This window comes from Gymnoscopelus braueri (genome assembly GCF_963280865.1).
Source record: "Gymnoscopelus braueri genome assembly, chromosome: 3".
In the NCBI taxonomy this organism is placed as follows: Eukaryota; Metazoa; Chordata; class Actinopteri; order Myctophiformes; family Myctophidae; genus Gymnoscopelus; species Gymnoscopelus braueri.
In genome coordinates this window covers 15,864,834-15,886,921 of record NC_137612.1, presented here as the reverse complement: position 1 = coordinate 15,886,921, position 22,088 = coordinate 15,864,834, and the positions used below count along the sequence as shown (strand labels likewise).

Below are 22,088 nucleotides of genomic sequence, written 5' to 3'. Positions count from 1 at the left end.
TTCCTGGTGAAAAAGAAAGGGGGGGGGGGCGTGAGACCTATTCTGAACCTAAAAGGTTTAAATAGGTTTCTGACGATCTTCAAATTTCAACGGCCAGGTTGTTGCGATCGATACGTCAGGGGGATTGGTGGACGAGTATAGATCTGAAAGATGCCTATTTCCACGTAAGTTCCTACGTTTTGGCTTTGAAGGCAAAATATACGAGTACACGGTGCTCCCGTTCGGCATGTCACTGAGCCCTCGGGTCTTCGTGAAGTGCACGGACGCGGCTATCGCCCCGCTACGCCGGCGGGGTCTCCGTCTGGCAACGTACATTGATGACTGGCTGCTGGCGGCGGGGTCAAGAGAGGAGGTGGCGCGGCACTCGGAGTTAGCCATTGCGCACCTGACGTCCCTGGGGTTTACGATCAATACTCGAAAGAGTGTTCTGATCCCATCCCAGCAAACCACCTTCGTGGGGATTTCCCTGGACTCATCCACGATGGTGGCGCGTCTGTCTCAAGACAGATTAGCCGGTTTCCTGGCGTGTGTGCACTCTTTACGCGTAGGGCGCAGGGTTGCGTACAGGACATGCATGCAGGCTGCAGGTCTCATGGCCTCGGCCATACACCTGATCCGGCTGGGGAGATTCCACATGAGACCTTTTCAGAGGTGGATGCGGAGTCTTAGGATACCGCACACCATGAAGTTTCAAAAAGTGGTGATTTCTCCCTGGTGCGTGACGACGTTGCAACCGTGGTCACAGGCGTCCTTCCTGTCCGGTGGAGTCAGGATAGGCGAGGTGGTGTCACGAAAAGTGGTTACCACAGACGCTAGCCTCTCAGGTTGGGGGGCTGTCAACGAGGGCTACTCAGCCAGGGGGGTGTGGACTTCTGCTCAGAAGGTATACCACATCAACTATTTGGAGCTGTTGGCGGTCTTCCTCGCCCTCCGACGGTTCGAGGACCGTATTGTGGGATGTCATGTTCTGGTTAGAACGGATAACACCACGACGATGTGCTATGTCAATAAACAAGGGGGCCTGGGCTCTGTTGTTTTTGACAATTTAGCACGCGAACTGACGCTATGGAGTTTGCTATGGAGACATTGCGCCTAGCCTCGTTACGCGCCTCCCATGTGCCGGGTCTCCTCAACAGCGGAGCGGATCTGCTGTCTAGGGACGAACTTTGGTACGAGGAGTGGTCTCTCAACCCGCAGGTGGCGAGCCTGATCTGGCTTCGGTTCGGTCGGGCTCGGATTGACCTGTTTGCGTCCAGAGGAAACGCAAAGTGTCCACGATTCTTTTCTTTGAATCACAAGGATTCCTCCTTGGGGGTGGACGCGTTGGCACACGTCTGGCCGGACGTTCTGCTGTATGCCTTCCCACCTTTGGAACTGATCCCGTCCATTTTGGAGCGGGTCAGGGTCCGAGTTAGGGGGTCCATGCTGGTGGCTCCAGCATGGAGGGTGTGGAGGTCAGAGATCGCTCCTCTCCTCTACGCTGAGCCTTGGCCTCTCCCTCCTTGGCCTCTATGAGGGATGGGAGGTGGGGACAGGGGCCTGGCTCTCTTTCAGGGTCAATCTGATGGGCTCCTGTTTCGTTTCCCTTCCTTTTGACCTTTTTGGTCATGCGTCTGGGGGTCAGGGTCTTGCCGGGAGGCATGACTTTTTGACCTTGGGGCGTACAGGTTGGATAGGGTTGCTCCTGGGACTCCCCAGGGGGGTCTATGTGTCCCATAAGTAAGTTTCTTAAGTAGAAACGAAAGAATAACTAGGGGTTACGTAGGTAACCCCAGTTTTCTTAATTTCGTAGTAAGAAACTTACTGGAAACCCCTTCTGTGCGCTTCGACTAGCGTGCAGAGTGAAGGGTATCAGAGGACGAACCTGGTGACGCAGGGGGTTTTATAACCAACCGGTTTCCGGTTTGCGTCACAGAACCCTGTCCAATCGAAGATTGTTTACGGGAGCTTATGTGTTGTGCTCTGTGCCATCGCCAGAGGGCGATGATATCCCATAAGTAAGTTTGTTACTACGAAACTAAGAAAACTGGGGTTACCTACGTAACCCCTAGTTTTCAAATAATTGTAGTGGAGTAAAAGTACAATATTTGCATCTGTGATGTAGTGGAGTAGAAGTTAAAGTACTGAACATTGGAAATACTCCAGTAAAGTAAAAAGTACCTCAAAATTGGACTTAAGTACAGTACTTGAGTAAATGTACTTAGTTACTTTACACCACTGGTGTCCAGCATCTGAAACAACTTGGGACTTTTGCTTGTGCCATCACAGTTTCAGGAAGAGGACTTTGGATTTAACCCATTAAGAACTGGAACTGTGTCATTTTTTGATTTGAGCTAAAAATAATTATTTTACACTTTGGGCTTTTCAAAAATAGCAGATCTACAAGCTCATAGCGCGGCACCGAGTGCCGCGCTACGAGCTTGTAGATCTGCTATTTTTGAAAAATCTTGAAAATGTGTGCAAATCTACTGAATATATATTTTTTTAAAGCGAACATTTTTAACTCAAATCTTTGCTTCTGGGGGGGTCCCTGGAACAAAATATTTTGAGATGGGGGTCCGTGGCCAAATACATATAATTTTGGGGGTCCTTGACATGAAAAAGTTTGAGCACCACTGATATACTGTATAAACATAGGTTTTTCAGAAATCTGTTGGGATTTAGAAGACATTTGCAGAATCGGCCTCTGGTCTTAAATTAGAGCCCTTGAGATTTGCTAAGGATAGACGACTTACAATCATGGAAAGAAGTAGATCACTCTTTTCAAATCTGTGATGTAGAATTTAGATTAACAACGTAACACACAGACAGTGATGACAAATGTCAGTGGTAGATATCGTCGCGACTCGCTGAGTGTCAGGCAGAAACCTCATAGCTCTAAATATAACTTTTGGATGTTTTATCTTCAATTAATGCCCTAATTCGTCGTTCAAGAGTGTCGTGCAAAAGTAGCAAAAATAGCCGATCTACAAGCTCACTGCGTGTCACATTGCGACACTCGTTTTTAGATCGACTATTTTTGAAAGATTTTGATAGTGAAAGTGGTCAAGTGTATCTTTGGATTTTATAAAAATTGAACTATTGAAAAGTATTAATAGGAGCTTGTGACTAAATAATAACTACATTGGATCCGATCCATTAGGGACACGTAATTTTTTACTATTATGTTATACTATTTTTATACTATTTTATACTATTATATCTGCTATTCAAAAATAGTAGATATACAAGAACTTGTAGATCTGCTATTTTTGAAAAATCATGAAAATGTGTTCAAATCTTTGAATATATATATTTTTAAAGCGGATATTTTTAACTCAAATCTTTGCTTCTGGGGGGAGACTATACAAATAAACTCAAGGTTACGGATGTAACCCCGGCTTCTTTAGAATTCGGAGTAACATACTCACTTTGGGATATCAGCGCCTCCAGGCGATGCAACAGAGCTACATACCATAAACTCCCGGGCCATTCATTGGCTGAGAAGGGTATGTCACGTGTCCGGTAGACCGGAAAAGGTATAAAGCCTCTCGCGTGACGTGGCTCATCCTCTTTAACAACCGCTCTCTGCATGCAGATGCACACAAACAGGGGTGTTGGGTGAGTATGTTACTCCGAATTCTAAAGAAACCGGGGTTAAATCCGTAACCTCGAGTTTCTTGGCAAATTCTCCGTAACATACTCACTATGGGATACATAAACCCCCCCTGGGGCTTATAGCCATACCGAAACCCTCCCAGCCCCGCACGCCCCCTAGCCGCAAGGCCCCGCCCCCACGGGCGTGACCTTTGGCCTCACGGGCGCCCCAGCCCTCCTAGCCCTCCCCTGGAAACCTACCAACGGTGGTTCCGAGGGGACTCAAGAGAAGGAAGGTAGGGAAGAGAAAAAAGGCAGGCTAATCACAAAAACCCTGCCTAACCTCCCCCATTCTAACTAGAGACAGCCGCTACGCCCAGTACAGCGTGCGTCACTGACGCCGCTGCCACATCCAGGCTGTAGAAGGCCGCAAACGTTGATGGAGACGACCAGTTCACGGCCGCGCACACCTCCTGGACAGGGGTCGCGCTAGGATTTTAATCTGCCGGTCCCAATGTCCGGAAGGATTCAAATTTATCGGACATCTGACAAAAGTAACGGTCATAATTATTTGTATGCATTAATGACAAGCAGGTGCGTAAATACAGCCTAACACTTAGGCCTACAGCATTATATTTTGGATTGAGCTATTTGAACATGAACCATCATAATATACACATTTTATATAGCAGGGTCATCTTACACAAATACATTAATTACCTACATTACCATTTGCGCATGCTGCGTCACTGCGTGCGTAATGGTTTCTCAATAATCAATTGCGTTTGAACACATTTTCTAATCAAATGGCACTGCACAAAATTGGGCATTTCAGATTAATCCTTCATAACGTGGCTCAGCTGACCTGTTAGGGCAATAAATTATTGACCACTACTCACTCACAGGAGGTTATACTGTATAGTTAGGCAGTGGATGCCCTCCGTGCGTCTAGTTGGGACAGCCGTGGGAAAGTTGATGAGTTGTGAGAATCTTGTCGTCTCCTCATATTCAGTTCAAAGTGGTAACGTTTTAACGCGTCCCCCTCATATAGAGTTAAAAATAGGTCCACGATTATGATTAACGTCGTGTTTCACCTGGATGCAGTAGCCTATAGCTGTTGTGGAGAGTATTTACAGTGTTGGATATTTCATATTCACCCTGCACTGTTGTTAAACTGTAGGCAGGGCAACATGCCAACTTTACTCACAAGTGCCTTTGTAGTAGCCTATATCTGTGACATATTCTAACTCGTAATGATACAACTTGTGTGTGACTGACTGTTAAATACACAACTTTATGTAATGTAACTTGTAACCGGACCGCGGTCTACACAGCAGCAGCAACAACTACGCAGCAACAATAACAACTCTCTTCTTCCTGTTGTACCTTCACAATAAAGTGTCTCCCATTTACCGCCCTATGCAGCACATTTTACACTGGTTATTATTAACAGGAAATAGGTGTAAATTAACAGCGTGTGACGCACTCTTTCTTTCTACCTCTCTCTCTCCCAGAAACACACGCACGCTGTTAAGAGAGAGAGAGAGAAAGAAAGAAAGAGCGAGAGAGAGAGAGAGAGAGAGCCAGAGAGAGAGGGAGAGAGAGCTTGCAAAGAGGATTTGAAATGTGCCTGATTTGCGGTGATAATTAATGAACTGCCGTGTCATTATCAACCGGCAGTTGACCCCCTCGGACAGAAAAGCCGCTTGTGACCACGGTCTGAGCGCCGCTAGTTGGCTGCACCCGGGTGGTTCCCCCGGGCACAGCGCTAGCGGCTGTTGTAGTGCTGCGTAGCACGGCTGGTGTAGCAGCCTGGAGGCGCTGCGAGCGGTGGCTAGCGCCGCTCGAGGGCGCCGGGACTGCTGGAGGGCCCATGGTGATCTGAGGACGCACGTGGTGGGCTCCACCACTCACGTTCCCCGGGCGCCGCGACGATCAGGGACGGGACGTCGCTGCTGCCCGTAGCAAGGGCGCTGGCCCTGGCTAAGCGGCTAGCGAGGTGCAGCGTGGAGAACAGAGCGCAGTCCTCGCAGCGTCCCGGTGCATCTGGGAAATGCCTCGCCGAGAAGGCATGCTGGAGGCCGAGGCACGAGATGCAGAACCCATGAGGGTTATCCCCGGCGATCATCAGGCGGCAGAGCAGCAAGCCGCAGGAACGTGGAACCTCCATGCTTGAGCTAGCCTGTTAGCTTTCAGCCGCAAGGCTAAGAGCGGATAACTCGAAGAAGGAGGAAAAACTTGGTTTAGAAGAAAAGAATGGAAACAGTAGATAGCCACGGGAGCGGAACAAAATAAACTTTATTTTTTTTTAACCGAGGAAAACCCGTAGGTTGGTACTAGTACCACCGCAGTGGGCTAAAGCTGGTTTCTGTCCTGTCAATTGTTTACGTTGAAATTCTCTTTGGTAAGTCTTGAGCTGTAAGCATCTGCCATGCAGAGAAGCGAAAGAGGATGAGCCACATCACGCGAGAGGCTTTATACCTCTTCCGGTCTACCGGACACGTGACATACCCTTCTCAGCCAATGAATGGCCCGGGAGTTTATGGTATGTAGCTCTGTTGCATCGCCTGGAGGCGCTGATATCCCATAGTGAGTATGAATTTGCCAAGAAACTATATCTGTATAGTTTACATATGAATTGTCTCCAGATTTAGGAAAATATACTTTTATTAGACCAAGTAGTATAGACAAACTGTCATACATAACAAAAAAGACAGTGGTGGAGGAAGTACTTACACTTCTTAACACATTACCTGCCAATCACGGATACGTCCATGATTTAAAATGTTTTTTAAATGCTTCTTTTTCTTTTTTGAAAAAAATCATACTGTGGCGGCCAGATTTAAGGGGTGGCGGCCCGCCACTGCTTAATGCATATAGGGGAAATGTGTGTGTGTGTGTGTGTGTGTGTGTGTGTGTGTGTGTGTGTGTGTGTGTGAGATACATTTGAAAAAAAATAATCTTAGGATCACTAGATGTTCAACCTTTTATTCACTGGGATGGTTTAGAGTGTGGGATAGCACCGCAGATTTATGCATGTTTTTTAGGGGTTTTAGTAGCGCCTGGGTGGTTGTCACTTCCATAGCCACCGCTTCCATAGCCACCACCATAGCCGAATCCTCCTCCACCACCGCCGGAGCTAGAACTGGAGAAACCTGTGAATGAAGAAAAGAGAAGTTAGTCAATTTCATAGTTGATTGGGTTGTAAAGGTTTGTTTAATGTTCATGTTATTTTTTTATTCTCTGGTGATGATTGGTGATAAATAATCAGTGTTGGAAAAGTTACTCAAAACCAGTAATATATTACTTACTACATATTACTTGTTTAAAAAGTAATATCTTTACTTTACATATTACTCCCTGCCAAAAGTAACTAGTTACTTTACTTTACTTTTTTTTTCTCGCCCCCAGTAATTGCATCCTTTCTCCCTAAAAGTCTGACTTTGCATTTTCAACTTAAGCAGTTTTTTTTTCTCTTTTCTGCAGCCTATGTTGTAAAATCCTCATTGTTAATTTAACTCTAAAAAGTGTTCTGTACACATGACATGATGGGTCCATTTGGTTCCATTTGTACACTAATTTGAATTAAATGAACACTAAGACTTTTACTGTGTATGAATTCATAACTTACAGACTCAGTACAGAGTTTTAGCACAGTACAGTGCTTTCATCTTACATCGCATGAGCAAAAGGTCCATACTTGAGGACAGGAAGAGATTAAGTTCTTCCAGCTAAACTAGTTTTTTGTGTGTCAACTTTAAGAGTTGTGGTTTCCATTAAGGTGAACAGGTACTGTACTAGCTATCTTGATGACAAAGTCATGAAGGGCATGGTAGGATTGAAAGGAATGCAGTGTCATAATAGTTTGATGCAAAGGTGCCTAACTTTGATCAGAGGTGAGGAGAAGGGTAAAGGGATACAAGATCCTCTCAGCACGTACCAGCAGGCTGAGGAACAGTTTCTTCCCACAGGCCATCAGGCTGTTAAATGACAGTGGAAAATGAAATGTGCAATAACTGTACTCTGCACTATGCACTTTCCTTAAACTGATTTGCCTGTGTTTGTTTATTTATTGCTTATGAGCGTTTTTAGGTTGTTTTATCATGTTTATTCGTTTTATTATTGGAGCTCAACAGATGACATGCCTTCTGTTTTTGCTCTTTTCCTGCAAAATTTTTCACATGTGGTCACTCACATTACCGTTGACTTTAATTGTTTCATTGTCTAGCACACCTCATACACTCCATTAATCCATTGTCTTAAAAAATATAAATACTAGTATCCCACAAGGATTGAACGGATGATTTGACATTTTCGGGGAATCTTGTTGTCTTGTTGTCCTCATATGATGCAATCATGTACGGGTACAACATACAATACCACAAGTCTCCTGCAACATATTAATGAGAATGTCATCCCGACACTTTATGAGTCACCAAAATTATTCAATTTTTTTTTAAAGATTAATTTGTGTATTTTAGAATATGTTTTTACATTATAATGAAACATATGTAGGCTATATATATTTTTCTTTAAAAACAAAAAGGAAAAAAAGAGTGCCACGGACATAGACAAGTCTTGCCACAGACATGTTTGTCTGTACGGATATGTTGATGATCCTGCAAACTTTGGAAGCCAACCTTAGCCAATCAGGATGGAAATCGGACAGATCCGTGTTGATCACATGACGATAGAGATACTGTGTACTGATTTGCATGACGTTTGGATAAAATCTGTAGGAGTAATTTGGGTCAGAGGTTCTGAATTGGCATCGAGGGACTGTGTGTGCACAGTTTCGCAGCGAGCGGGCCAACGGACACACGGACAGGACACACACACGGACGGACACACGGACGGACAGGGGGTAAAACATACTCTCTCGCCATGCCTTTCGGCCTGGCGGAGACGATAACACTCCACAATCATAATCCATGGTAACCCTCCATCCACAGCCTAGGATCTCCTCCAACCTAAAAGTTAGCTCACGTCTGATCAAAGTTAGGTGCCTTCGCATTAAACTATTGTGACACTGCATTCAATTACAATCCTGGCATGCCCCATTTTATCCTTGATGTTTCCGTGAGAAGCATTTAACATGTCTAATAAATCAGTGTAGCTTGTAGGGTGTGTCTTTTTCCATTGTACATGTGCATGCCTTGGACATTCTCATCAACAGAGAATACCTGATCACCTTAATGGAATCCACTAGCTACTATACCTTGCCAAACCAAAGCTGGTTGAACTTGATCTCCTTCTGTCCTCATGTAACACTGTCTTTTGAAAGCCAGCAATCTCTATATTAGCTATATGATGTATAATACACACTCACCTTTGAAGCTAAGCGGCCCTTTTGAGCTTGAAGCACTGTCTGTACTGACTCAACTATTATTATCCAAAATAATTAAGATTATTTCCAATCTATGTGATAATTAAGTAAACTGTATCCTGGCTGTAGCTGCAGAATTATTTCTCCCTGGTCCCCCTGGTCTGTTTCTCACCTCAAATGTTTTCAGGTACATATTTTAGTACATTTTGATCTTCACCTGCCTTATCTGTTTTATTTGATCATTAGTATTGAAGAATGAAAATGGGAATGATGGCGAATAGGCTACATAGAGAAATGTTAATTATTTAAATTTGTACATGGTAATGAGAATGAGAATGTATTGCTTATTTTATTGCAATTTGCACTGATGAAAGTCCCACATGGACTGAAGCTGTCAAATGAAATGAGTTACTTTGCCCTCATCTTAAAGTTAACGTGTTAGGCTGTTTGTGGTATGATGCAAGGTTAACAGGATAGCTGGGCACTAGGGACATCTGGGCACCTTGATGTATAATTGGTTATTTTGCCCAACATGTTAAAAACTATGATTAGAATATGCTTAAACATTCGGCAATTAAAGGAGCATTTCACCCCTGGAAGAAACTGCAATCACTCAATGGTAATAGTATTTGTAGTAGATAACAGTAGCGCAATTTAAAATTTGCAACCTATGGCCAGAAAAATTATGAAATCTGTGTGTTTGACTAGGGTTTGACTGGACTGCTGCATTACTACAATGACCATAATGCTTTGGTGCACTGCCCCTCCTTGTGAGGAGGGGAGGTCGCATGTGGGTGTGATCTCCAACAATAACATCCAAACAGCATGCCAGTGTTGCCATGTCTGCTTATTATAAGCGGCTTCTTTCTAAAATGTAGTTGATATTTGGGCTTGTTTCCAAATGTTTTGATTGCTGTTTAAACCAGTGGTTCTCAAACATGTTCATGTATTTTTCCACAGACCCCCATCTGAAATTATAATTTGTGGCAGTGAGCCCCTAACAAATATGTGTCAAAAATATTCCACATTTTGAAAAGCAAATAAAAATATTTTGCAAAAAAAAAAAAAAATCCACATTTTGGACTTTTTCCCCCTCAAGATTTTTTTGTAAATAGCAGATCTACAAGCTCACAATGGGTTGCGAAGCGTTGTGAGCTTGTAGATCAGCAATTTTCAAATATATAATATCCCATGTCTAGGTAAAGTGCTCTTGGCATAGTTTTTTTTCTTTTGGGCTTGTTTTCATAGACCTGGCTGCTTATTTCTCTCACAATATCTGGCAACACTGGCTGTCCTCGGACACGTTCATCTAGTTACATATATGTCCAAGGATTCGTTAGTGATGTCATATCACTGGGACATCCTTAGTATCTTCATGCAGTTTCACTTCCGTGTCGCATAGTATTGACATCACTGTCACATCCTTGGTATTATGATCCTAGCCTTTCGTGACGGTGTTTGTTTACCAGCGCTGCTACTCCACGCTGTATTTTTTTTTTCAAGCTTGCGCTTATGAAACACTACACAGGATTATTATTTCATGTCAACATTCAAGTACAACTATCAGAAGATAACTCAGGTAAAGTAATGCCACACTCTGCAAGGGGGGTTGCCCGATGGCCACAGCTAATGGGAGTGGCCGAGTGGGGAAAGAAGGTTGAACAAAGTGTTACGGACACACCATTGGGGCTGTCTTTTGAGCTGGTCTGACTGAGACACGCCGAGACATGTAGTGCGGAAAGGAATGAGACCAATCTCTCATGACGCAAATAACGTCACGACGTTTGCGAAGATTACTAGATATCTAAAAACACAGATTATTCACAAAAAAAACCCAGGATCTTGTTTCTTGACTCCTAAACTTCATTAAAAGACCGAAAACTTCTTCCAGGGATGAAATGGCCCTTTAAGGTCTAATATTAGTTAAAATCAAAATTAAGTCTGATAATTATGTACCATGCATGTTCACATCATGTATACTGTACATTACTTAAGACCATTTTTCAAATATGTATATATTTTAAATTTTGGACAAAATAGCCAATTTTCCATGGAGGTGCCCATACAGTATGTCCCTAGTGCCCACCTACTGTATGTCCCTAGTGCCCACCTATGTCCCTAGTGCCCACCTATGTCCCTAGTGCCCACCTATCCTGCATCCAATGCAGGAGGCAGAGGAGAGGGTCATGGCAGTAATGACATGGGCCATGCTATTGTGGAACATCTTGCTCCATTAGCATAAGACATCCAACATACTACATTTCTGGTGTGAAATAGCATGATGACACCCACAAAAAGACTACCCCAAAAATCGGCGCGCGCATATGTGCCCTTTCGTGGACATTTTGAGCACCTGCCCCTTCAGCACTCTCTGCACGGCCCTGCAATGGACCAAAAACAACACAGGATCAAATAAACACACTCAAGCCCAGAGTACCACCAAGGCTCGTGAAAAAAAGTAATAACTTACTTTTGGAAAAAAGTCAAAGTAATATTACTCAAAACGTGAAAGTAATTAGTTACATTACTAGTTACTGGAAAAAAGTAATAATATTACTTTAAGTTACATATTACTTAGGTTACTTTCCAACACTGTAAATAATGATGTTAACACATTGGGTGCCAGCATTTTTTCATAACAACTTACCGTGGGTGCCAGCATTCTCCCCATTGACTGCGCTTTGCTGTTTAAAGCTCTAGACTCCACGACGAGCAAATCCACGTAAAAAAAAGCATCCATTCATGTAGCGCGATGACCCTGGATAACATTTCACTCGCGAGTTACAACGGGGGGGGATCGCGCATCGAGCATGACCGGTTTTCCCCACCGGAAACAGATTCTGAGATATAGGCGTTTTAAAGAAGGAAATAGACAGGAAGCGGATGGGGAGCCATGTTTTTGTTTCCGGTGATCTATTTGGCCTATCCTTCTCAGGATCACAATGTGTACTCCCAGAGCTGATCCAGCCCCTCCCGTGTGGAAAAAAACAAAAAGACCACCCACCTTGTCTCCTCTCCTTCCAGCAGTTTCCTGTAGGTGGCGATCTCGATGTCCAGGGCCAGCTTGACATTCATGAGCTCCTGGTACTCGCGCACTTGGCGGGCCATGTCCTGCTTGGCTCTCTGGAGAGCATCCTCCAGGTCCTTGATGCGGAGCCTGGCGTCCCTCACTGCCATCTCTCCACGCTCCTCAGCCTCAGCGATCTGAGCCTCAAGGTTAGCCCTCTGTTTGCACACAAATGACAGTGGAATTAACCCCCTGCTGCCTTTTACAAATGAGTTCACGCTGATTCCATGCGTCATTCGCTAACAATCGGTTAGACTGGTCAACTCAAAGAGGTTCTATAATAATGTATGCCTACCTGTCCCTTGACCGCTTCGATCTCGTTCTGAAGACGGGCGATCATACGGTTCAACTCTGAGATCTCGGACTTGGTTTGCCGCAGGTCATCACCATACTGTCCAGCCGTTGTCTGAATCTCCTCAACCTGGCGTAGACAAATAAAATAGACATGGAAAGTGTTGGAAAAAGTTGGAAAGCATTTCCTTTATTTACAGAAAAAACTCAGTCTCTTAATACTGTTAAAACCCTTTAGTTTTGATATCTCTTATTTTTTGTCCCTTGCTCACCTTGGTCTTGTACCACTGTTCTGCATCAGCTTTGCTACGGTTGGCGATGTCCTCATACTGAGCGTGCACTTCAGCCACGATGGAGTCCATGTCCAGGTTGCGGCTGTTGTCCATCTCCACGATGACCGAGGTGTCCTTGATCTGACTTTGAAGCTCACGCAGCTCCTACACAAGCAATTGATGTTTTACAATTTGTCTTCGTTCATCGATTTGTACTGCAGTTGCATGGATGGTGATGTCTCACATTCAACATACATATGACTATGTCTAGTTTCATGTACTAGTACTTACAGCCTCGTAGACGGCCCTGAGGAAGTTGATCTCATCTTGAAGAGCATCACACTTGGCCTCCAATTCCACCTTGTTCATGTATGCGCCATCGACATCCTGCAAGAGAATTTATGACAATTATTAAACAATATATGTAAGTAACCATGTAGTTTAGTTTCTTTCATACTGGCGGGAGGGTCTTGCTCCATTCCTCATCCTTACCTTCTTCAGCAGTACAAACTCATTCTCCACTGATGCACGTTTGTTGATTTCAACTTCATATCTATTCAAAACACAAGGGACCCACTTAGCATGCTCGCTCTCTGGCCATCATAAAAAAAACGTTTTATTTCATTCTTTACATTCACAATTTCACGCCATCAAGTCTCACTTGTTTTTGAAGTCTTCGACCAGGCCCTGCATGTTCCACAGCTCTCCCTCCAGGTTCATCTTCTCGTTGCCCAGCCCGTCCAGCTGTCTGCGCAGGTTGGAGATGTAGGCCTCAAACATGCTGTCGATGTTGGAGCGGGTGGAGGTCTGTCCCTGCAGCAGGTTCCATTTGGTCTCCAGCATTTTGTTCTGCTGCTCCAGGAAGCGTACCTATAAGAGAGGAGAGGAGAGAGAGAGAGGACATTGTCAGCTTGTCACGCGGCAAACACTTGTCATTCTAAAATAAAAGTTTGGTAGGTTGAAGCAGTAAAGGCAGAGGAATGAACAGAGTAGTTGTACGGTGTTGAATGTGACTTTTCATTTCCTTTTCTTTATGGCCTTGAACTTCAATGGAGATGAAGGGCGTGTCAGATGGTGGTATGCTCCTGTATTAACTTTTAACGAGAGCAGCAGAACACGGAAAAAATACCACACCTTTACCTTCATAGCTTCATAGATAGCATCATAGGCAGGGGTGCACATAACTGGTGCGCAGGTGCGCATGCGTCGCCAAAATAAATTCTGCGCGGCACATCAGACGACGCGAGGCGCTTTTGCGTACCAACAGCTGGGACAGGAATTTCCAAGCTTTTATTTTTTAGCAAAACTAAAAAATAAAAGTCTGGAGATCGAGGCTAGGAATTTACTTCCTGAAGCCACACTCACACATACACGGTGATGCACGCCCATACACAATACACACCCATGGGGCGCATGCTGCAGTGCACGTGATTGTGTGAGTGTGGCCTCGAATCCTGACACAGTCAGTCGCAAGCAGCAAGCTGCTGGCTGTGTTGCAGGCACTCGTCACCGATGATGAACGCACCGTGATGGTGCAAAATATGCCGTGAACGTCCCAATCTGGTGGATAAAAGCAGCGCAGCACAGGGCACCAACCTTGGGGAGGGCACCAAACGGCGAGAAGATTTTTTTTTTTTTTGGCCGCTACAACATTGAAACGCATCGGTGAAGCGCCCCTGATCATAGGGATGGGCTTTCTGGACAGCCACACCCTGTCCACAACCGCCATGGGAAATGCCGTGTGTATAGCTTTAAAAAATGCACCTATCTCCTGTCTGGCTATGACTCACCTCACATGCTACACTGAGCTCCGAAAGCCACTTTATGTATTGTTTCTATTTTTTTATACAACAATGTACTAAATAAACTAAACTAAACTAAACTAAACAAGAATGAATGGGAACTGACCTTGTCGATGAAGGAGGCGAAGCGGTTGTTCAGGCCCTTGATCTGGTCCTTCTCATGGGTGCGGACTGCCGAGATGTTGGGGTCGATCTCCAGGTTCAGTGGGGCCAGCAGGCTGTGGTTGACTGTGACACATGTGATGGGCACGATACCGCCGCCCATACCGCCATAGCCACCCATACCACCACCCATACCACCGCCATAGACACATCTCATACCACCAGCCATACCAATACCACCACCCAAGCTTGCAGAAGCAGATATGCGACCTGTGGTGCTTGCAGAAGTAGATCTGTTGCCACCACCCATACTACAAACGCTTGCATAACGAGAACTGACACCTGTGGCGCTGCGTGCCCTGCGTGCAGGTGCTGCATGGGACCATCTGCCAGGGTTGCTCATGGTCAGCCCAGGATTGTTGACTGTGTTGCAGGAGGAGGACAGAGGCTGAGTGAGCTTCAAAAGGAGAGTCAAGATCCTCTGAGTGTAGTCCTGCTGACGCCGCCTGCTTTTATGGTTGCACAGAGCTGGGAGGAGGGTGGGCGGGGCTTCCACCTGGAAGAGCAACATTTTAACCACTTCATCCTGCACTCACACTTTCTCTGTCTATCCTCCTCCTGCCACCCCTACCTCTACCCCGGCCACAGCCTCGGCCCGCACCAGGCTGTGGCTGGCAGGAGTGGCCAGGCCTGTAAAACAGGTAGTGAAGGGCTTGTCGAGAGTTCTGACACACCCTGCCTCAGGTCTGGCTGTAGGGGTAGAAAAGTTGAATGAAAATACTTAGAAAAAAAACTAAAACTAAACCTGATATAGTACAGTATATTAAACTGACTGAAATGGGCACCTTTTGTAATTTCATTGTTGCTTGTCGCAATAGAGGTAGCAAGAATCATGTTGCAGGCAGCCAAAGAGGTTTCCACACAATGACATGCTTAATCATATTATTTCCACACAAAGAAATGTTTGAAATTATTTCATAATGAGCAGCAATGACAAATAACAACATTTTAATTCAAGATTTTAACACCTGGATTTGGGCTACACTTGAAAATCAATCCCAAGATAATTTTCTCTTCAGCTAGTAAAGGACAGAGTGAAGGTACATTCATTTTTATTCTTATCTAACTGATTCTTATCTAAGTCAGTTCTATATATCTATATATTTATATACTGTATATTCTATGTATTGTCGCGACTCGCTGAGTGTCAGGCAGAAACCTCGTAGCTCTAAATAAAAATGTTGTATGTTTTATCTTCAATTAATGCCCCAAGAGCAGTGGTGTAAAGTAACTTAACTACTGTACTTAATTAAAATGTTTAGGTATTTTTACTTTGTGGAGTATTTCCAATTTTCAATACTTTTACTTCTGCTCCACTTATATCTCAGAGGCAGGTTGTTAATGATTTGTTAATAGTCTACAAACTGCTTATAAACGTTTATAAATGCTTTATAACGGGTAATTATTGTAAAGTGCAACCTAATTATAAAGCATTTATAAATGTTTATAAGCAGTTTGTAGACTATTAACAAATCATTAACAACCTGTTTGTTGACATTCGTAAATGATTACTAAAACCTTTATAACTGCAGTTACAAATCATTTATAAGGTATTAGTAAGTAGTGAACTATTCATGAATAAGCCATTTATATACATCTGTAAATGATTATTAAATAATTTGTAACTGATGTTATAATATATACAAGCTATTTGTAGATAAAAAACTAATCATAGACAAACTATTTATATACATTGGTTAATGATTATGAAATCATTTATAATAACATTGTAGAACATTTAAGAATAATTTAAACATTATTTAAAACACATTAAAACATTATTTTTATATTTTGCTCATCATTAAATAATGTAATTTAAATTGTAGGAAATCATTTGGAAATGATTCATATAGTGGTATAAATTGAGTTTTTTAGGGAGTTTTTTTTTTCATGTTTAGCAAATGATGCGTAAGACATTCGTAAAGAGTATGTAAACCATTTGCAGACGTTATCATGGGCCTGATCCTAGTTGCTTCTTTTGGGCTTGTTTTCATAGACCTGGCCGCTTGTTTCTTTTGCAAAATCTGGCAACACATTGATTACCTGCATTACACCTGCAGTAGCCTACTAGGGAGGAAGTGAACAGTGATGCAGTTGCAGACTGGACAGAAATATGTCTAATTCATGTTTTATGTGTTTTGACTGTCTTGTTGCAGGTGATCGAGGTAACATAAAATGGCTAATCTTACACACATGAAGTAGCATTATGACCAGGGGGTATTTTGATGGTGGCCGTTTGTATCCACAATGTTTGTTTAAATGTGTAGGCTAGTAATGTCCTCCATGCTTAGCAGTTTAGCTTAGCAGCTAAAGCTAACTTGCACTGGGAGGTGGTGACTGCAGAGGCTCCAACCTGCTACTCTGTGATTCTGTTGTGATGAATTTCTTTGTTTAAATGTCAGTGTGTGTGCTGTGGCCAAGAGTTGCTACATTTTATATCTTAATAAATTGTTTTATACTTTTATACTCTATAACGTTACTTCTGCCACTTTTTGATCTCACATGTTTTACTAATCATTGTTAAACATGAAATAATAATGCATAGTCTTCACTTTACAACAAGGCCCATGATAACGTTTGCAAATGGTCTACATACTCTTTACGAGTGTCTTACGAATCATTTATTAAACATGAAAGATAATTCTAGTAATTGTTTGGTGTCTGCATTCATGAAAGCCAGGAAGTTTGCAACAGGTAAGGAGAAAGTCACATTAATAGACAGTTGTAAATGATGAACTGTCTTCACTTTACTATAGGGCACATAATAACATGTAATAAGGATTTATAGATATTTTAGGAATGTTTTACAAAGCATATGTTAGACATGAACAAACACATTAACAGACAGTTGTAAATGATGAACTGTCTTCACTTCACTATAGGGCACATAATAACATGTACTAAGGATTTATAGATATTTTAGGAATGTTATACAAAGCATATGTTAAACACGAACAAACACATTAACAGGCAGTTGTAAATGATGAACTGTCTTCACTTTACTATAGGGCACATAATAACATGTACTAAAGATTTATAGATTTTTGTCTCCGCCAGGCCGAAGGCATGGCGAGAGAGTATGTTTTACCCCCTGTCCGTCCGTCCGTCCGTCCGTCCGTCCGTCCGTCCGTCCGTCCGTGTGGCCTGTCCGTCCTTCTGTCTGTGACCAGCTAATCTCCGCCACCGTTGGCCCGGTCGCTGTGAAACTGTGCACACACACTCCCTGGATGCCACAGCAGAACCTCTGCCCCACATTTTTCAGATCAGCCTGTCATAGCGCCACCATGAGGCCGACTTTTGCAAAACACATTTTTGGATATTACTCCTACAGATTTTATCCAAAAAACACGCAAATCGGTACACAGTATCTCTATAGTAATGTGATCAACACGGATCTGTCCGATTTTCCAGATTCCATCCCGATTGGCTAAGATTGGCTCCCAAAGTCTGCAGGATTGCTCCGTTTTGAACACAATGCCTCAAATCATGAACGCAGCTTGCGATTTCCGTGAATTTCACACGCACATTCCCACTAGGCCGAGGAAGAAATGCCACTTGAATCAGCCTCATGGTGGCGCTATAACAGGCGTTTTTAACTATAACTGCACCGATCTGCCAGAAACTTTGCACGCACACTCCCTAGAGGCCAAGGAAAAACCTTTGCCCTGCATTTTTCACATTTGCCTTTTATAGCGCCACCAGGGGTTATTTTTGTTTCTTTCTGTGCAGCACTTTGGGCAATCTTTGGTTTTATGTAAATGTAATCTATACATAAAGTTTGATTTGATTTGAACTGCTTCCTCCTCCGCACTCCTCTGTGGGCAGCACTCAGCTGGGTGAAGCGGAAAACAAGTTCCCCGGCGGGATGAAAAAGGTCACCAAAAAACAAACAAAAAAACATTGAAGACACTTGCTCTACGGCACTGTTTCTCAACCAGTGGGTCGGTACCCAAAAGCAAGCAAGGGACCGTAATATATTGGGCACAGACTTCTTGGTCAAAATGAAATACTCCAGTAAAGTAAAAATACCTGAAAAGTGTACTTAAGTACAGTACTTGAGTACTGTACTGTACAATTAGACCATTGTCTATCAAAAACTAGATATTCAACTTGATGTTCACAGATGGAACAAGATACAAAGAGAGAGAGGGGAAACCTTTGGAAAATGTTTTTTTTTTTTTTTTTTTGCTTGTCATGCAACCTCACACGCTTCACACTTGCAACATGGACATTCTGTACAGCATGATTTACACAGAGTTCTCTCTCTTGACAAACTGGCTATTTGACTTGAGTTCATTCAACCTCCACCATCAGTTTGATTCTCTTCCTCATAAGTTCACGATTTCTTCACCTCAAACTGTGATGTATTTATCAGTGCCTGTTTACTTCTCTTTTCCACCAGCTATTTAACACCAGTTTATTTTATTACATTTCATTTCATTTGATGGAGGTACAGGACAACAGTTGTAGAAAAACAGCATGTACGGTACTCGTTCATAAATAAATAAGTATAAATCTATACCATGTTCCCTGGTATTATATATATATATATATATATATATATATATATATATATGTAAATGTATATGTATATGTATATGTATATATATATATATATATATATATATATATATATATATATGTCACTGTATGCAACTATACAGATACAGTGACATATACCACAAGGGAGTTTGGACCATATTATTATTATTTTCTTTTGCTTTAAAATATGTTCTGCTTCAACTAACTACCTGTTTTATTCTTATTTTTGTCTTTATTCCATTTTTGCAGTGGTGGAAAAGGTATTTTGAAATGTATATAGAGCTGAAGTTGTTAATGTATGTTTTGTAATAATAATCAAAATCTAAGTAACAAGTAACTAAAGTTTTCAAATAATTGTAGTGGAGTAAAAGTACAATATTTGCCTCTGAGATGTAGTGGAGTAGAGACAGTTTCAGCGCACCCCACTTTTCCAAATTATTTTTTATCATATTCAGTAATGGCTCATAATTTAGTGTGACAATTTTGTCCAAATCTGAAGTAAGTTTAACCCCTAAATATTTCATTCCGATAGGAACCCATCTGAAGCCAAATTGAGACACTGTATGTGAGTAACATGATTTAGATATCGGCATGGCCTCAGACTTACTCCAGTTAATCTTATAACCAGATAAGCTCGAATATGTCCGAATAGTATCCATCAAGGGAGGGAGGGAGTTAGCAGGGTCCGTTATCAGTAATAATATATCGTCCGCGTACAACATCAGCTTATGCTCTTTCCCCCCTCCCTCCACCCCCTTTATCGCTGTATTAGCTCTAATCATGGCTGCCAGGGGTTCTAGGAAAATCGTAAACAACAACGGCGAAAGACTGCAGCCCTGCCTCACCGACCTTGTTAGATTGAAAAATGGGGAGATGAAACCGTTTGTGATCACTGCAGCTTTTGGGTTTTTATACAAAATATTAAACCAAGTTTTGAAACCTTGACCAAAACCAAAGCGTGACATGGCAGCTGACAGGAACCCCCAATCTGCTCTATCAAAAGCCTTCTCAGCATCCAGAGAGAAGGCGGCGACCGGTATGGCACCCGACGCGTGCCGCCACGTGAGGTGTAGCAACCTCCTCAAGTTATCACTTGAGGTTCTACCTTTAATAAAACCAACTTGGTCAGCCTGGACAATGTCTGGTAGTACCTTGTCCAGCCGTAAGGCTAGTATTTTGGTCAATAATTTACAATCTACATTAATTAAACTTAAAGGTCTATAATTTGATGGGTCTGTGGTGTCCCTGTCTTTCTTAGGAATCAAGGTTATTAGTGCTTCGTTAAAAGTGCTTGGCAATGTTTCCAAATTAAATGCTTCTGAATATACTTTAGTCAAAATAGGGGCCAATATATCTATACATTTTTTATAATATTCAATGGGAAAACCATCCAAACCCGGTGATTTCCCCATTTTCATCATTGCAATAGCATTTCTGACCTCCTGTTCAGTAATAGGTGCATCAAGGGACTCAGCTTGTTGTGTGGTCATAGTGGGCAGATTTATCCTAGAAAGAAAATCTTCTAGCTCCCTCTGCTGGTAGTTAGAGGTAGATGTATATACATTTTCATAGAACTGTTGAAATACCTGGTTGATTTCTTTAGATGATGATACTATGTTATCTCCCTTTTTAATTGCATGAATAACACTATTATTCTCTTTTTGTTTTAATTGTCGAGACAGGAGTTTGCCAGTCTTCTCTCCCCCTTCATAAAAATTTGTCCTCAGCCTAAATAATGCATATTCTGTTTTCTTATTATATATCCCATTCAATTGAAATTTACATTTGCATAGTTCTTGATATACATCTTCAGTGTAATGTTCTGCCAAATCTTTTTCTAATGCACCAATTTCACCTTCAAGTTTACGTACTTGTTCAATGCTTTCTCTTTTCTTTTTAGATGATTGTGCTATTAATATACCTCGAATATATGCCTTTGACGAATCCCACACCGTGGCAATCCTTTCGGTTGACCCCAAATTAATTAAAAAAAAAGACGTCAAGTCCTTAGCCAGTTTAACACTGAATATGTCATCTTGCAGTAACATAGTATTCATTCTCCATCTCCCCTTTCTACCAGTCTCAGTGTTCAGGTCAACGTCAAGTTCAACCAATGCATGGTCTGATAATGCTATTGTGCCAATTTTACTATCAATTACATCTTTAATAATGGATTTGGAAATTAAATAATAATCAATTCTAGTATGAATTTGGTGACAATGGCTATAGAAAGTGTATTCCCTTTCACAAGGATTAACCAGCCGCCATACATCAACCAAACATACATCTTCCATTAGCATGTGTAGCGCTGCCCGGTCTCTTGGGGGCGCTGTTGCCCTAAATTTGCTTCTGTCCAAAACAGGGCAGAGAGTCTGATTCCAGTCCCCTGCTGCCACTATATGGCCCTCCTTAGCACCAAAATGTTGTTCACCTCATTAATAAATGCTGGGTCATCCTTATTGGGTGCATACACATTACACAAAATCACTTTAACACCATTAATCAAAGCATCTACACAAATTATCCTCCCAGCTTTATCTTTGGTCTCTCCTAGCATTACAAAACTCAATTGTTTGTTAATTAAAATAATTACCCCATTTTGTTTACTGTTAAATGAAGAAAAAAATACCTGTCCCACCCAACCTCGTTTAAATTTTATAGCTTCCTCATCCTTAAGGTGCGACTCCTGTATAAACACAATATCAGCTTGTTTATGTTTAAGATAGGTCAATATTTTCCTTCTCTTAACCGGGTTCCCACAGCCATTAATGTTCCATGAAATAAACGTAACCATATTCACATCCTTTCCATATACCTTCATATATTAAGCATCTCAGAAGGCTAATTCTAAGAAAAAATACACAAAAATAAACATGCTGTTGCTGTACCATCAATATAGTTACACACTTGATATCAAAATATTTAAACATATCCAAAACCCTCCCTTCACGAGGGGCAAACAACAAAATAAAAAGAAAATAAAAATTCCCTGTCCAAATAACGTCTAGCTACGGACAGATATCAAAAAACACACACCAAAAAAGAAAAAC

At 42.3% G+C, this 22,088-nt stretch overlaps 1 protein-coding gene across 1 annotated transcript; it reads right to left on the bottom strand.

Annotated features, from left to right (window-relative positions):
* Positions 1 to 6,476: 6,476 nt before the first annotated feature.
* LOC308080562 (keratin, type II cytoskeletal 8-like) lies at positions 6,477 to 14,896 on the bottom strand. The gene is made up of 8 exons (XM_080422456.1): positions 14,441 to 14,896; positions 13,194 to 13,402; positions 13,025 to 13,085; positions 12,824 to 12,919; positions 12,533 to 12,697; positions 12,265 to 12,390; positions 11,907 to 12,127; positions 6,477 to 6,731 (listed from the first exon to the last, which is right to left on the bottom strand). Exons 1-8 carry the CDS (start codon positions 14,837 to 14,839, stop codon positions 6,716 to 6,718), a joined length of 1,293 nt encoding a protein of 430 aa, XP_080278582.1. The 5' UTR covers positions 14,840 to 14,896; the 3' UTR covers positions 6,477 to 6,715.
* Positions 14,897 to 22,088: the final 7,192 nt, after the last annotated feature.